The sequence below is a fragment of the Crinia signifera genome, chromosome 4 (assembly GCF_055691185.1).
Source record: "Crinia signifera chromosome 4, ASM5569118v1, whole genome shotgun sequence".
Lineage (NCBI taxonomy): Eukaryota > Metazoa > Chordata > Amphibia > Anura > Myobatrachidae > Crinia > Crinia signifera.
The window spans coordinates 170,276,176-170,292,524 of NC_139220.1; the positions used below are offsets into that span (position 1 = coordinate 170,276,176).

Below are 16,349 nucleotides of genomic sequence, written 5' to 3' on the forward strand. Positions count from 1 at the left end.
CTTTATGTTAATTAATGAAAATTTTAGATTTAAAAATAAAATTAAATTTAATACACGTGCATGAGTGCTCTTAGTCCTTATCTACCTAGAAATGGTGTAATTCACCAGTCTTCTTCCTGAAGAAGCAGGGAAACCTTGGTATCTAGTGCAACTTCCATCTTTGAAGGCCAGATCTCACTGTTCACAAACAAACAGGAGGGGTTACATAAAAATAGGCCCATTACACAATACCATTTGGCATTGTGTAGTCTTTCAGCTGTGCAGGCTATATTGATCCAAGTGGTGCAGTGGCTTGTATGTCCAGGATGCAGGAGTTGGAGGTTAGAGGGGATGGTTAGGGTTAGCCTGGGTTAGCTTTAGGATTAGGGTTAAAAATATTCACTGGGATTCATCAGGATTTTGAACATTGGGTTTCCAGTGTTGGCATTCTGTCGGGATTTCAAACTCTGGGATATAGATACATCCCTATATTATTGCTATATTTTTGTGTATTGTGAAACATACTATTAGTTCTGTGTTCATCAATAATTGTGTCTTGTCTACAGAATGAGTTTTGGGGGTTGAGCAATGATTTGGATGGCTGTCGACCTTGTGACTGTGACCGTGGGGCTTCCTTGGATAATAAGTAAGTCATTCACTAGGTCCTCACATGGCAAAAGATGAATGATTAGTGATTAGTTTATTTTGCATACTGTAATTCCTAAAGCTTTATAAAACAATTTCACAACCAAGCTGTTTAAATAAAAAAAAATATATATATGAGGTTTGTGGATGCTAATTAAGTTCTCCCTATAATATCTGCATTTTTTCCATCACATCACAAAATAGGTGAGACACACACTTAGGGTATGTAGGGCCTTCTCCACAGTCAGTCTGAAATCCAATTTGAGAGTTTTATTTGATGTCAAGTTGCAATTTTCTTCTTACTGCACATGCGCAAATGTGTTTTTGAATAAAACAAACTTGTGTCTGCTTCACTAAACATTGCATAAGTATCAATCAACTTTGACACTTACCATCTTCTCATCCGGCCATTAGCTGTCATGTGTTTCCTTTGTGTGCTGCTATTTTTAATCTTTTGGAATACTTGCTAAAACTCCAATCTCATTCCAGTCTCGTCTTGTCCTGATACAACAGCAAGGATTGGGAAGGAGTTGCATTTTAAGATTAGCCTATTTTCATGAATCTGTTACAAAGATGCTCACATTTTGTGATTTCAAGTGTGACTGACTCTGAATAAGGCACCATAATATGAATTGATGGTCAGGAAGGAAAAGAGATGCTATCTGGTTTTATTTAGTGCCTTCTGGGAAAATTATAAACTTTATTTATTACATAGTTGTAGATTGTCTAGAGACAGAGATGGCCATTTAAGTAAAAGAATCATGTTCAATCTAGTTTCCTCAAAAAATAGCAGTTTGACTTATTGTATGATCGGGAACATACAATTCACATTTACAATTTTTGATTATTTCCTAATACTTGGTATACTTGCTTTTTAGTAAAGTTTTATTTTTACTTGTTTTGTTGCTTTGCAGCTGTTCTCCTGAATCCGGCCAGTGCCGCTGTAGGCCACACATGATTGGACGTAGGTGCAGTGAAGTAGAATCTGGCTTCTATTTTATCTCCTTAGACCATTACATCTATGAAGCTGAGGATGCAGATTTTGGCCCCGTAAGTATTTAGGTATATTGTGCTTTTTAATATATTACAATTATGTTCTGATTATTATCTGTGGTGTTTCCCAACAGGGTGTACGAATGATTGAGCGGCTGCATCCTCAGGATCGTGACCCTTCCTGGACAGGACCTGGATTTGCCAGAGTCCCAGAAGGAGCATATTTAGAATTCCACATCAATAACATCCCAACATCGATTGAGTATGACATTTTGATTCGTTATGAACCACAGGTAAACACTTCTTAAATTCATTGAAGTCTAGATTGCTCTATGTCCCCAATTAGATGGATAAATGGGTCTGATTCTACATCTCCCTTCTTAGAAAGCACAGGCATCCCAGCTGGGTTAAGTAATGATGGGGGTTTATCAGGAACATGCAGACTTGTGGGTAACTCCCGTAAGGTCTTTTATTTACCGCGACTACAGTCCCTGCCAGAAGTTAGACTAGTAAAGTGGAAGTGGAATAATCGTTCTAAAGAAAATTTCATATATGTCTGTCAGGGGCACGATCTTATGCTGACTATTTATTCAGGGTATCCATTCTAACAACCATATTTATTTGACCCAAAATTAGTTTGCTATTGAGTATATAAACTTTTACAATTTAATTCAATGTGTGTGCGTTTCTATCAGCTTCCAGAACAATGGGAAGAAGCCGTGATAACAATTATACGCCCAGGATTAATCTCCACAAGCAGTAGATGTGGTAATACTATCCCCAGTGATGACAACCAGAATGTAGCATTACCGCCAGGATCCCGGTGCGTAGGAATCCAGTGCCGTACATTAGCTTGGAAATGATTGAACTAGATGTCCATGTTCCTCACAGTGTCTTTCTTTTTCCATGTTGCCTCTATGCACTTCTAATGGTGGTTGTGTCAATAGAAATGCATGGTGATTTATTTGTGTGTGTGTGTGTGTGTATGACATTCTCCCCTGGCAGCAGCAATTTATTAACCTTTTTTATTTATGTATTTTTATTTCTGTTTATATATATTTTTATTATTATTATTATTATTATTATTATTATTTTTATTATCGACATGGTTTTCTTCAGCCAAAAGCCAGTCATCTGACACATGCTATACTATAATTACAGGTATATTGTCCTCCCTCGACCTGTATGCTTTGAGAAAGGTCTTAATTACACAATCCGATTGAAGCTGCCACGGTATTCCATTAACTCTAATGTGGAAAATCCTTACACATTAATTGACTCGGTAAGTAAATCTTTGCAGTTAGTATTTCAGTTTTGGTTTTCTATGTCCAGTCACAAATGCAACTATACCAGTTATTTGATACTACAATTGTAGATTAATGTCTTACAGAAGTCATCACATTTGACTGGATGAGTCATCACATTTGACTGGATGAATGATACCTTTGATATGATCTTTAAAAATGATGCAAATGTCCACAATAGCATATAAATGAGAGGGGTTTGTATATTTCCAGGCAAGCATAGTCTTTTGAAGTTTTCCAGAAACCTATGTTTGCTGTGGACTGGACCCTTTAATTACATCCCTAACCATAATTTGGTGGCTTTAGACTAGTTTATTATGTTCTGTTTCTGTTACATTCGTAATACAATACCATAGTATATTTCTGTGTACTGATTTTATGCTAATAGGAACAGATTATTGAAGTTGTAAATTATTTTCCCAGATTGTTTTGCTGCCCCATGTGAAGTCCCTGGACTTATTCAATACGGGAGGCTCTGGGGATGATGTCAGTTATGCCTGGCAGACGTTCCAAAGATACAGATGTACCGAGAATAGCCAGAGTGTGGTGAAGACTCCTCTCACTGATGTCTGCAAAGAGTTCCTCCTAAGCATTTCTGCAGTGCTACATGAAGGGGGCCTTGGTATGTGAATATGCAGCCAGCTTATATCTATTAGTTATTTATTTTGGTTCTACCCATTTATTTATCATTATATTTAATACAATGGGAGACATCATCGTATTTTTTTATTTTGGAAGAACAAGCTTCCTTTTAACCAAACAACATGTCATTCTCACATCTAACACTTGGGTTTACATCACTGTATACTAAAAAGAACATTTTGTAATGTCCTTTTATCATCTTCCAAAGCACAGAATCATTTGCCACCCTTCTCCACAAAATGACAGCAGAAGCAGCATTTATTTGCTATGAATTAAATATCTAATGTTATACGCTGCTATATAAATCACAACATGGCGCAGGTTTTCCTCACAGTGCTTAGCCATGGTGTAGTACTATCATTTCTGCACCATATGCGGTATGCAGCTAAAATGTTTTCACTCTTATTTTATACACTACAGTTGATAGGATTAGGCAAAAATTACCTGCTGAAAATGATGGGAAATAACTTGTTTAAAAACAAAAGCAAGCTTAATAAAAATGTGTTCTCATACATCACTGCTGCGGTCGCACCAAAAAAGCCCCTCTCAACAGGCCAGATCCTATAAGACTCCACTAGACTACAACAACTCCACTAGACTACAACACACTGGTAGACTGTTCATTAATTTGATATGCAACACTCATATATATGTGTGTGATTGAGTGTCTGTATGCGAAGTTGCACACATACTGTACAGTATATATACTAGTCTCACATATGAATTTAATTAGTACAGTCACGAGGTTGTTTTGCGACTAAGATGTATTTTTGGCAAAACAGATGCCCATAGCTAACAGACTTGCACGGGATCTGGAACATTGTGCTACATGGCGTATTGAGACTAAAGCCATGTACACACGTCTGCGATAGGGGCTGAAATCGCTGGGAATATGGGAGTGTGCCCTGGTGATAAATCGCCGGGTGCGCGCTCCCGTTTTCAGCCCCGGTCTAATCGCTGGTCACAGGAGCTTGCTCCTGCGACCAGCTGATTACCTCTCCGGCACCGCCGGCAGAGGTTCCCTTTCATCAGCGACCATCTCTGGTCGCTGATGAAAAGGAGACACTGAGCAATATATTGCTAGCAATATATTGCTGAACAATATATCTCCCCCGTGTGTACGCACCTTAGGGGTGAAATGTAATAGGATGAGAGATAGAAAGCTTTAGGTTTTTTAAAGCGACAATCATTTACATTGCAAACTCAAACTGGGTTTGCAGCGTAAATGATTGGCACTTTAAAAAACCTGGAGATTTCTTACCAAATCTCTCACTTTCTGAATCTCTCATCCTATTATAGGTATTCGAGTACACATCTGTACATTTATATGTAGAATTAACTATTGAAAATGTAAACAGTAAAATACTCACTTTTCAAAAGCCTAAAAACCACAGATATAAGAAATAACGGTTCTGTTCAGCTGGACTGCAGTTTGGAAACAAAACGGAAACCTAAGGAATAGTTGCAGTGGGATATGTATAAAACCTTTCAGAAAGATAAAAAAGTTGACTGTAGTAAGCCCCCAGCTTCTTATTTCCCGCCTATAGATTGTGCCTTCTCTCTCAGAGGTTTTATGCCTCTCCCACTGACTTGTAGCAACTGAGCTTGGAGATACATGCGGAAAGTGGAGTCTATGACACTATATGGGTATAGTGGGCAGAGAGATTGAAGAAAATGGGCATAACTTTACAATGTTACAATTCTTCTTTGTTTGACCATACATCTAGAATGTCGGTGCGACCCTCAAGGTTCCCTGAGCGCTTTATGTGATCCAGATGGTGGGCAGTGCCAGTGTCGGCCTAATGTGGCTGGAAGGAACTGTGATAAATGTGCCCCGGGGACTTACGGCTTTGGACCTAGCGGATGCAGACGTAGGTCACATTTACATAAATAAATCCCATTACTGTCATTGTTTTGTTCTGTATACATAGTGATGAATCTTTGTTATATATTCACTAATAGAACTAATTGGATATAGTACTGGCAATTTGTATACTTATTGTTTAGGTGTCATTCAACAGAATGCTTGCAACACATTTTGTTACTTTTCACATGTTCTGTTTTGAGAGAAAAAATAAGTAGCATTTAATAAAATTGTTACACAGGATACCCAGCAATATGGGGTTACCACTAGCATGCAGGAGATTCTCTGCTATATGTCCATTGTATACAGCATTGATACATGTCTGTATAGGTTATATTAGCCATAAGCATTGATAGTCTATCATCTTGGAGGGAAGGGGGAGAGGGGAGTAGGATAGTTTTATGCCCTATTGCATATTTGCTTTTCATTCTTTTAATATATCTTTTGTAGCCTGTGAGTGCAATGTAAAAGGATCTTCTCACGCCTTCTGTCACACTGAAACTGGCCAGTGCCCTTGCATTCATGGTGCATATGGGCGCCAGTGTGATGTTTGCTTGCCCGGCTACTGGGGATTTCCTAACTGCCAGCAGTGCCAGTGTAACGGACACACAGATGAATGCAATGCACTTACTGGAGAGTGCACAGGCTGTAGAGACCACACTAATGGCTACAGCTGCGAAAGGTAAAGCAATTTTCTTTTTATGTTTTATGTTGTCGTTTTTATTGTCCAGCTTACAATAGTTCTTCCTAAACTGCAGTTTGTGTTGCTGCATCTCATGGCATACAGATGGTCATGCATTTGTGATTTTGTAAACTTATATCAATCACTACAGTATCATTTAACATGTCAAAAAATCACTCTAATGTTTTTTATATGCTTTTTGTATATTCTGAAGGTGTTTAGATGGCTATTATGGAGATCCCAGACTAGGTTCAGGTGATCACTGCAGGCCTTGCCCATGTCCTGATGGACCAGGGAGTGGACGCCAGTTTGCCAGTGGCTGTTACAAAGACCCAACAACTGAACATGTTGTATGTTCATGTAACAAAGGCTATACCGGTATGTGGCTGTATATACTTCCTTCCATTGTACATAAGGTGTATTGGTATATTTATTATTTATATTTATATTAATCCAAGAGAGTCTGTGCAATATGGTTGGTTGGTTGGTTTACAGTCCATTTAGAAGCGATTTCTAAACCCATGTTAGAAAAATACCAGTGGCATCACCACACCCCCTTTGTATGAACACTAGGGGGTATATTTGCTAGACAACTGAGAAGTAAAATCCGATGCTGTGGGCACCATTTCTACATTTGAAAACCCGCACTTTAGTTAATATACCCATAGAGAAGAGGCAGTGCATGAACCACTGATGACTTTCCAGGTCCCAAAATCATTTTTTACAATGGATGAGGAAAATCCCTTGATTGATCAAATACTTTTATCATGGACTAAATAAGGACCATTGCTTTTGAACGGCTGCACTTCTGCTACTGATTACTAAATATATAGACTTCTCTTTTTCTCTGTAGGCATCCGGTGTGACGCATGCGTTTCTGGCTATTTTGGAAACCCAGAAGAGTTTGGTGGCGTCTGCCAGCAATGCAGCTGCAACAATAACATTGATATGTCTGATCCACTTGCTTGCGATAAACAGAGTGGAGTATGTGTGAACTGTCTGCATCACACAGAGGGTGAAAACTGCCACCAGTGTCAGTCGGGCTACTATGGCAATGCTCTTATTCAGGATTGTAAAAGTAAGATCTTGCTTTATGTAATGACATACATTTGTTTGCAACTTCTGGGGCATTTTGAACTTGATGATCTCTGTCTGTGAGGTTTTAGCTGTGTCTGGTTTATTTAATCACTACATGCCAGTACTGACAGATCTCACCATAAGTTCTGCAGGGCTCAGGAACACAATCTTAAGTCAGCTTTGTGCCTTAAGGGACATTTCAGCCCCTTTTCTAAGTGATCTGACTAGATCACTTAGATAAGGAGCATGGATCGCTCCGTGTGTGTGCCCTGTAGTGATTGCGATGCGGGTACTGCACGTCGGTATCACTGGCTGGGAAAGATAGTGCTTTCCCCAGATCACTGGCTTTGCCTATTATAAAAATAGGCAAAGCCACGCTCAGCACACAGCATCGCAGTGTGCTGCGCGGGAGTCCCGTTTTCTCTGCCAGACCTGGCACTGCCACCCTTGAAAATATTGCCAGACTATGCACTTTTCTTACCCAAAATGCAAACAGATTACAGAACAAATCATTGCAGTCATAATACACAAATTAACAGCGGTCGAACAAACCCAAAAGTTTAGTTCTGTTGTGGGCTGTGGGAGGGAGATGATGGCATAAGTGAGGGAAGGAAAAGGACCATGTTTACGAGAGCTTCTATTGTAAAGGGGAGGGGCAGGCATACAGGGGTGATGCAGAGAGAGATGGACAGTGAGCGTGGAGGTTGTGAGCTGGAAAACTATAAAGTGGTTTATAATTTTGTGTACAGTCTACTCGCCTGCACTACTAGCTAGTGAGGAGGGGGCCCACACAGAGGCCAGTATTCAAAGCTCCCGATTCACCGTTTTTTTGCGGCGAATCGGGCTGTTTTCACTCCTTGCGGTGAATCCTTTTCACTGAAAATCTGACTCACCCTATTCAATGTTCGCTGATCGCCGAAAGCGAACAGTGAATGCCAGCCAGTTCTCCGTTTCATGCTTGCTGCAATTCGCTGGTGTATTTCAATGGGGTTTTCACTGGGATTCGCCGAGAGTGTATTCAATGCTAGGATGGCGAATTGCTTTCTCCCTGATTTTTGCCATGATTCACCATATTGCATTCGACATCTTTTTAAGGTGAACTGGAAAGTGATCTTTTAAAATAAAGGTATTTTTTTTTATTATTTTTTTGGTGTCAAAAAATCAGATTTATTTTTCTGTGAAGGGGCATGCTATTTTTATTCATGTGCTTGAAGAACATTAATATATATTTAATTTTAATTTTATTTATATATATTCATATATTCACTTCACTCTGGTCCCGGCTTGTTACGTGCAGGACCAGAGCAGCGGCTTGAACCTTTAATCAGGCCCTGTGTAGAAGGTAGCAAAGGAGGGAAACCTGAATATTGTTTATATAATACATAGAAGTTCTGAAATGACCCACTATTGATTTATATTGTACTTTTACTGTCATTACCATTGCTACATGTCAAAAGAAACTTGCATATTCTGCCTCATAACCTTACACTACTATTTAACAAAGGAGTGTGGGGTAACAAGTGTAACGTTTCTTATTTTCAGAGTGTGTCTGTAATTACCTGGGTACCGAGCAAGATCACTGCCAGGGAGATGTCAGTTGCCACTGTAATAGGACCACTGGCCAGTGTCCATGTTTGAACAATGTTATTGGACAAAGCTGTGACCACTGTGCACCAAACACCTGGAACTTGGCAAGTGGCAGTGGGTGTGAGCCATGCGGTTGTGACACAGGTCGTTCTCTGGGAGCATCTTGTAATGAGGTAAGTGACTGTGACACACACACACACACAATTCTAGTTGACTAGCAAAGCTGCAAATATTGCAGCTTTGCGAGTACTCTGAACGCCGCACGCCTGCCCCCGCACGCATGCGACTGGATGGTTAGCATAAACCTCCATTCACAGCCTTGAGTGCGGGGACAAAATCATTCGATGGTCACCAGCCATCAAATGATTTTTCAAACGCTTGCAGATCTAAGACCTCTCTATAGTGTCTTAGATCTGCAGGCTCCCTGTATGGGAAGAGGGCACAGCCCCTTGCTGCTGCCCCACACCCCTCACCCACACTGCTAGGTGCAAACGGGATGGCGAATAAGCAATTCTGTGCGCCCGCTTGCACCAAACGGCTGCACATGCGCCTAAAAGTTTATGCGCAGTTGTGAAACATCGCTCCCCTGTGTGACTGCCCAGAGGAGCGAATGGACCAGAATAAGTTCCATAATACACAGTGCCTGGAACATGCAAATATTCTAATAAGGTCTCTGAAAGTCACAGTACTAACTGTTCCCTTGGCTTATTTTCACAGTTCACTGGGCAGTGTCATTGCATGCCTGGCTTTGGTGGGAGGAACTGCAGTGAGTGCCAGGAGCTCTTCTGGGGTAATCCAGATGTTGAATGCACAGGTAAGGAATGGCTAGTTTCTACATCACTGTCTCTTTTATGTATCTTTTGTGGGGCAGTACGTTCTTAACAAATTACTATTTATGTAATCTGTGGTTCATTAAAATATTTTGCTTCTAGATTAATAATGTATGTATAGGACACTTGTCTGAGTTCTGTTGACCTTTTGGGCCAAATGTAATCGGGTGTGAGAATCAGAAAGTGAGAGATTTGGGGAGAGTTTTCCTATTTCCTTTAAAGCGGCAATCATTTACACTGAAAAACCAGGTTGATTGTGACCAGCATTGGTCAAAGTGAACAGTAGCCACACATAGTTATATACATGTATGTTCTGTCAATGAGGTCACTTTAAGCTGTATATGGTTAGATCAAACAAACCCTAGCGTTTAATTTAAGGATTGTGTACATATGAGACTAAAGTGCATAGAACAAGTACACTTAATGCACATGTACTGATAATGGGCATGTTTGTGACATAAGATCAAAGACTCGTCTCTCATTGGGATTTAGCTGTGAAGTAAGTGGAGTATTTCATCATTGTCACTGAGGATTAACTAGTAGAACAATTAAAGCTGCATTTTCTTTAGTTCCAACCTGCATTATTTAACTCCAACAGCTCATTAGACTCTAATTTAGTTTTTTCTCTAAATACACAAGTCTCTCCTTAAATCACTAACTAAATAAATCTTTAATCTCCTCCACAGAAATGCAATCATGTAGATGATTTTTTAAAACAACCTCTGAATTATGTGATTTTTCTCCAGGAAATACATGTCAGTTGGTAGTTAGTTATTTTTGCCGCATCCAGACTCTTGCCTAGGAAAGTCAGTGTGCTTTCGCCAGTTTGGCACTTGTTTGTATGCATAAAATTCATCTGATGCTTGTTAATTATAGAGAAGTAGTTAGTGCTTATAATTGAAGTCATTGTGTATTGTTTATGGCCTACATGTTGTAGAACAGATAATGCTTTGTAAAGACTGGTCAACAAAGATGTGCCAAACCAGAACAAAGTCTTAACTGTTCACTTAGTAATAAAGCTATTTTATTTGAATCATGGGTGCGTGGGTGAATAGACTTTTAGAATTGGTTTTCTGTTTGTTCTGTTTCCTTTCAGAATTGCTTCTGTGCATTAAATACAAAATTAATCAAAATTAATCAATTTACTGTATGTAAATATTTAATACTATAAAAATATAATTTTTAAAATGGATGCAAACATACAATTGTTCTGTACAGACCACTCATATAAATGTACTTAGATGGGGCTGCTAAAATTGCAGTATCTCTATCAATAATGAGAAATCTGAATCATTGGGTCTTATCATGTTCTAATTATTTATTGAAGAAATACAAAAGTTATACTTTTTGTCACCAGGAGATATGTGGCAATACAAATTTACTTTTCTATGGCAACAATTTACCAAAGAATGTGTCGTCAGCAATGACTACCAGACATTTTCATCAATCAGATCGCCAGCTCGGTCCATGTTACTTTTTTTTTTTGGAAGATGAGGATCCATAAAAATACAATTCCCTGTTAGTCTAGACAAGTGGCTATTGCACCTAGAATGTTATATTCCCCAAATAAATGGCTAGTGCCTTGATGGCTAACCTTGACACTCCAGATGTTGTTGAACTACACATTCCAGCATGCCCTGCATCAGTTTTAGCATGGCGAAATGGCAAGACTGTAGCAGAGCATGCTGGGATGTGTAGTTCAACAACATCTGGAGTGTCAAGGTTAGCCATCAAGGGCCTAGTGCATCCTCACTTATCCAACACTCATTACTGAACACTTCATTACTATTACTCACTAGTGTGCTTCTTGGGGAGGTTTGTTTGGGCTGGCATGGGGGTGTCCCACATCTTGGACTTGAACCCTTTGAATGTTAGGGACTTACACTTTATATGTATTTTTGTTACTTTGTTCACCTGATTTTTTTCTTTTTAAAAAATATCACTACTCACCCTTTTTTACATTTATACTGTTAACTTGCATTCATGTGTGTGTATTCTATATTTCTGTGTTTTTTACAAGCCTACATCAGTAGTATGTATGACTTCTTTTAAGGAAAACAACTTTTTTTTTTCTTTCCAGACTTGTATAAATTTAATTTGTTGTATTTTAGACTTTTTTTCTCTTTTGTTACTTAATATTCACTAGAAGATTACTCTAAATCTGTGCATGCCAGTATTCTGCCATCATTTCTAAATTATGTTTTAATAAAACTGTAACCTAATATCCAATGAAAAGCCTTAAAACCAGCATTGTCAGACAAAATACAGAAATGGGAGCACTTTAATTTTAGCTTTATCTTCCAACAATGAAGGACATTGTTTTACCAATGAAAATGTTTATTGTGTGTGTTTTAGCTTAATAAAGATATATATTGTTAATCACATATATTCAAGTTAAATGAATATCAACCCTAAATGAAAGGACGTAATTGTAGTGTCTTCTGAAGACCAAAGATCACTTTTATGTGTAACTTTATCTTGGCATTCCTTTCTTTGTGATGTTTAATGGTCTTTTTATTCAGTGACTCTCCCAAAGTTTTGATCTTTCTAAAAAGACCCGCACTGGAGAAGGCTCTTTGTGTGCTAAAGGAAATATTCCTCTTACAAAGTCCTGGCAGGAGATTCTAATCACTTTGGGTGTTATGCAGGGATTTTGAAGGTTTTGTTGTAAGAAGAAAGGATCTATTCCATCTGTGCAACCATATAAATAAACCCCTTCCCTAGTATTTGCATATGATTAACGTCAAACCCTGATCACTTCATGTATTATTACTTTGAAAACCATAGCCGTTTTAAACAATGTTAGAATTTTTTTAATTCGGAGCCCCTGAATATCATACAACAGCCTTTGTATAGAGGTGAGGTGTTGTCATGTGACAGTGTAGGTAGACATTTGTGGAGAACTGCTTTACTTGGGTAAAATTTGGTGTGGGGGAGGGGAATCGCAGCATAGAATTGCTCTTATTAGAAATTCTCTGCTTCTCGTCAAAGATAATCTTACCTTATTTTATAGTTCCGTATTAATTTTAAATTTTTTCTTAAAGTTTTGAAAATGAAATAGCAAATTTAGAAATATTTTTGTGTTTTTTTTTTCACATTTTTATTAAATTTGAAGTTTTTATTTTCAATTGTATTCCTTTTAAATATCAGAGGCAATATCCCTCAATTAACGTTTGATAAACTTGAGAAGGGATGGAACCTTTACCAATTGCCGACGGGCCTGTGTATCTGAGCCTCCCTCTTACCTGCCAACTGGCCACCACATTTCTCCCTAGCCAAGCATGTGCTGTTTAGTCCGGTTCTTTGGGGATCCAAGGAGGCTGCAGTCAAATTGTCTGTCTGGCGGGGGGGGGACAAACCCCAGTAGGGATTTGACCTCCAACACCAACCCCTGCGGGATGTGACCCTGGGTGAGGGGGACACGACAAGTTGGCGCTTCTCCAAGGCACAAAGGGGTTTGCTCAGATACATCAGAAATAACTCTGCTCTCAGGTATAAGGCTAAAAAAAAATTCTAGAATATTTTCAGGATGAAGAAAACAATAATGAGTGTCAGTGCAGCTTATGAAAGTGCTAGCAATAGCCATCATTATTTGCACCTGCCCTTGACCCCCTGCTGTCATTATGGCTTTCTCAGGTGCATAATGTATGTGTCTGCATGTATCTGCAACTGTGCAAACGTACCCTTAAAATAAGTGGCATATGTTAGAACCAGTAAGCACTCTAGAAGCAAATGCTTTCAAAGCTAGTCTGCTACCTTGTGATTGCCTCTGTGATTGTGCATGTGAGAGAGTAAGAGATGTAGTGTCACTTTCAGAGACACACAGACACAAGACACACATACACACACATATGTATATGTGTGTGTGTGTATATTATATATATATGAGAGAGAGAGATAGATGTTGCTTCTTCCCTGCCCTGTTTCTCCAGGCAGAGCCAGGTGCACATGCCATGAATTGCGCAAAACTGTATAGCCGCTAATGGATGTGCCCACTTCTCTGTCCATGCACAAAGCAATTTCATGCAAGACATTCACTAATTGGCATATTACTCAAACTGCCTCAGGTCAAAATATCTAGTTAGGTAAAAATGTACACTTACTATATGTTAGAATGATTTTATGCTTATTCTTCAGTATTGATTCATTATTGAAAGGTTTATGCTTGTTTGATTTTTATTTTATTTTTTTATTTTTTTTGTAGCCTGTGATTGTGACTCGAGAGGCATTCAGGCCCTTCAGTGTGATCGATCCACTGGACACTGCATTTGTAATGAGGGCATAGAGGGAGTGCGGTGTGATAAATGTGCCCGTGGTTATTCTGGAATTTTCCCAAATTGTGCACCTTGTCATAAGTGTTTTGCCCTATGGGATGTTATTATCCAAGAGCTGTCCAACAGGACAAACAAACTTCTAAACCGCACCAATGCCTTGAAAATCACTGGAGTTGTTGGACCATACCAGAAAACCATCAGCCAGGTTCAGGAAAAACTAGAGGAAGTTAAGAGCATTATCTCCCAGAATCCTGCTGCTCAGCGACTTAAAGACATTGATAACCAATTTGAAGAGGCAGAGTAAGTTGCAGACTGGTTATAATTCATAGAGTCAAATCAGGAGAATTGCAATATGTTATCATTAACATTACATAAGGATGAATAATGCATCTGTTTTGGTTGGTGTATTATTCATCTTTGTGTCACAACAGCTGAATGTGTGGGAAACACACACCTACTGTATACCATGTTTTCAATTGAAATGTTACGTTTATATAACCTATTGGTCTGAATGCTAGCAAGATAATGATACAAACTTAGACCCTGATTCCGATTGACTGTGTTCGTACCGATATTTTATCACTGCGCATGTTCCCATAAGCGCATGTGCAGTGCTTCTGTGTTGGCGCCTTTGGAGACTTGCATAGTCTCCATGGTGCTCGCACAGTGTGGGTTGGAGGCGTGCAGGACTTCAGCCGTGGCCCAGTTCTCTTGCCTGGTGGGCATCGTCAGAAGGCTCGCTAAGCAGCGAACTACCACTGCTTAGCGAGCCATTCAGAATGACCTCCTTAATCTTGTAATTACGAAAAATAATAATTCTGTAAAATATTGTTTGCTCTTTAGCATAGTACACGGTGGTGATATAGAAGTTTTTAAATGATAAAACATGAACATGAAGTTTTTAACATTAAGGCATTCAGTGCTGATTATAACTAGTGCCTAGAAGGACATCATGGTTGTATCATAAGAAGGTGGTAACATCTGACTCTTGGTTTATAGGAAACTTAAATCAGAGGTTTCGGAAAAAGTGACCGAAGTGGAGCAGAAGCTGGCAGAGATCAACCTCAATGGCTCCACTGCAGTGGCAGCTTTGCAGGAAGACGCAGATGGTGTCAGCAAAGCACTGAAAGAGCTTGGTGAACAACTGGAGTACATGAAGATTTCTAATGTTAGAGGTAAGATTTACATGAGCTACATTAGTCTTTCAGGTGAGACCATAATCCTAATTCTGGTTTAATATGGTAGCCATTAATCATTAAAACTTTTAGCTGTTTAAACAACTATAGGATGGATGTAATGAAGTCAGAGTTCAGCAGCCGTGCAGGATGTGGAATAACCCTTTGAGTGCCAAGTAAATTTGTGAAAATAGGTGTGAAAATTACCACGCAAACATATTTATTCATCACAATGACCTGTAATGTTTACCTTATATAGGAAATATAATCTTTTTTTTACACACCATGTTTTATTTGAATTTATATTACAAATGTGAGCGACGCTGGCATTTGTAGTGCATGTTTTGAACATCTCACAGAGATGTTGGCAATCAAAGGGTTAAAGGGGAAATCATTTACAAGGCATGGTTTTGCTTTGTAAAGGATTTTTCCGCCCATAGAGAGTTGTAATGCTGGAAAGTCTCCCGGCCATCTTAAATACATATCCTGCATGTTTATGGACATATTTTTAAAACTTCATAGTGTAGCTGAATTAAGACTGGACTGCTAAAAAGCTCCATTGGTCATCAATTAGTTGTGCAAAGTGAAACATTAAAGCTACGTTTGGACAAATCCTGCTAATATCTCCCCTCCCATTCACGTTGGGAACATCCTTTATAGCTGTGTTCATTTTTAGTTCAGTTATACCAGGGGTGGCCAAACCTGTCCTCAAGATCTACCAACAGTTCATGTTTTTCAGGCAACATGTGCATCTATAATAGGAATGAATGCAGCATGTTTGAAAATTTGACAGTTACTAAGGACTACAGCTCTGCCACAGCTAGGTGATTTGGAAAATGTGGACCATTTGTAGATCTCGAGGACTAGTTTGGCCACCCCAGAGTTATACTGAGAGCTGTTAAGTACAGCGCTTCCAGTTTAGCTGTGTGGGACATAAATACACCAGTTGTGTATGGCTCCCTTTGCTGGTTCAACGGTACTCCTGACCAGTCCTTTCAGCAATGGCATAACAAGCACAGTCAATCAGCTCTGATGATCGTTTTCACTCCATTTTATAATATACAGCAAAACGTTAATAGCATGTAAGTATAATGGGGAATGGTGGGGTGGTGGTTGGGATTGGTTGGAGGGGACACCAAAGAACCAGTTTAAAACTGTCAATTCTCACGACTTTGAATGGACTTATATTTATAATTTTATGTGCGTGCTGTACTGAGCCAGTTCCTAAATGGGTACAGATGTGTTAAGATTCAAACAGTGATAAAATAGAGAGTGATCAACGACCAGCTGCTTCCTG

At 39.1% G+C, this 16,349-nt stretch overlaps 1 protein-coding gene across 1 annotated transcript in view; it reads left to right on the top strand.

Moving 5' to 3' along the window:
* The window catches only part of LAMB1 (laminin subunit beta 1), a 65,089-nt gene that overhangs the window by 20,809 nt on the left and 27,931 nt on the right, over positions 1 to 16,349 (top strand). The window contains exons 12-25 of the mRNA XM_083182948.1: positions 546 to 625; positions 1,539 to 1,674; positions 1,752 to 1,910; positions 2,313 to 2,440; positions 2,779 to 2,899; positions 3,345 to 3,543; positions 5,291 to 5,434; positions 5,878 to 6,109; positions 6,324 to 6,487; positions 6,963 to 7,187; positions 8,729 to 8,946; positions 9,491 to 9,587; positions 13,808 to 14,177; positions 14,877 to 15,052. Coding sequence (XP_083039074.1) covers positions 546 to 625; positions 1,539 to 1,674; positions 1,752 to 1,910; positions 2,313 to 2,440; positions 2,779 to 2,899; positions 3,345 to 3,543; positions 5,291 to 5,434; positions 5,878 to 6,109; positions 6,324 to 6,487; positions 6,963 to 7,187; positions 8,729 to 8,946; positions 9,491 to 9,587; positions 13,808 to 14,177; positions 14,877 to 15,052 — 2,449 coding nt within the window. The remainder of the gene's footprint in view (positions 1 to 545; positions 626 to 1,538; positions 1,675 to 1,751; positions 1,911 to 2,312; positions 2,441 to 2,778; positions 2,900 to 3,344; positions 3,544 to 5,290; positions 5,435 to 5,877; positions 6,110 to 6,323; positions 6,488 to 6,962; positions 7,188 to 8,728; positions 8,947 to 9,490; positions 9,588 to 13,807; positions 14,178 to 14,876; positions 15,053 to 16,349) is intronic.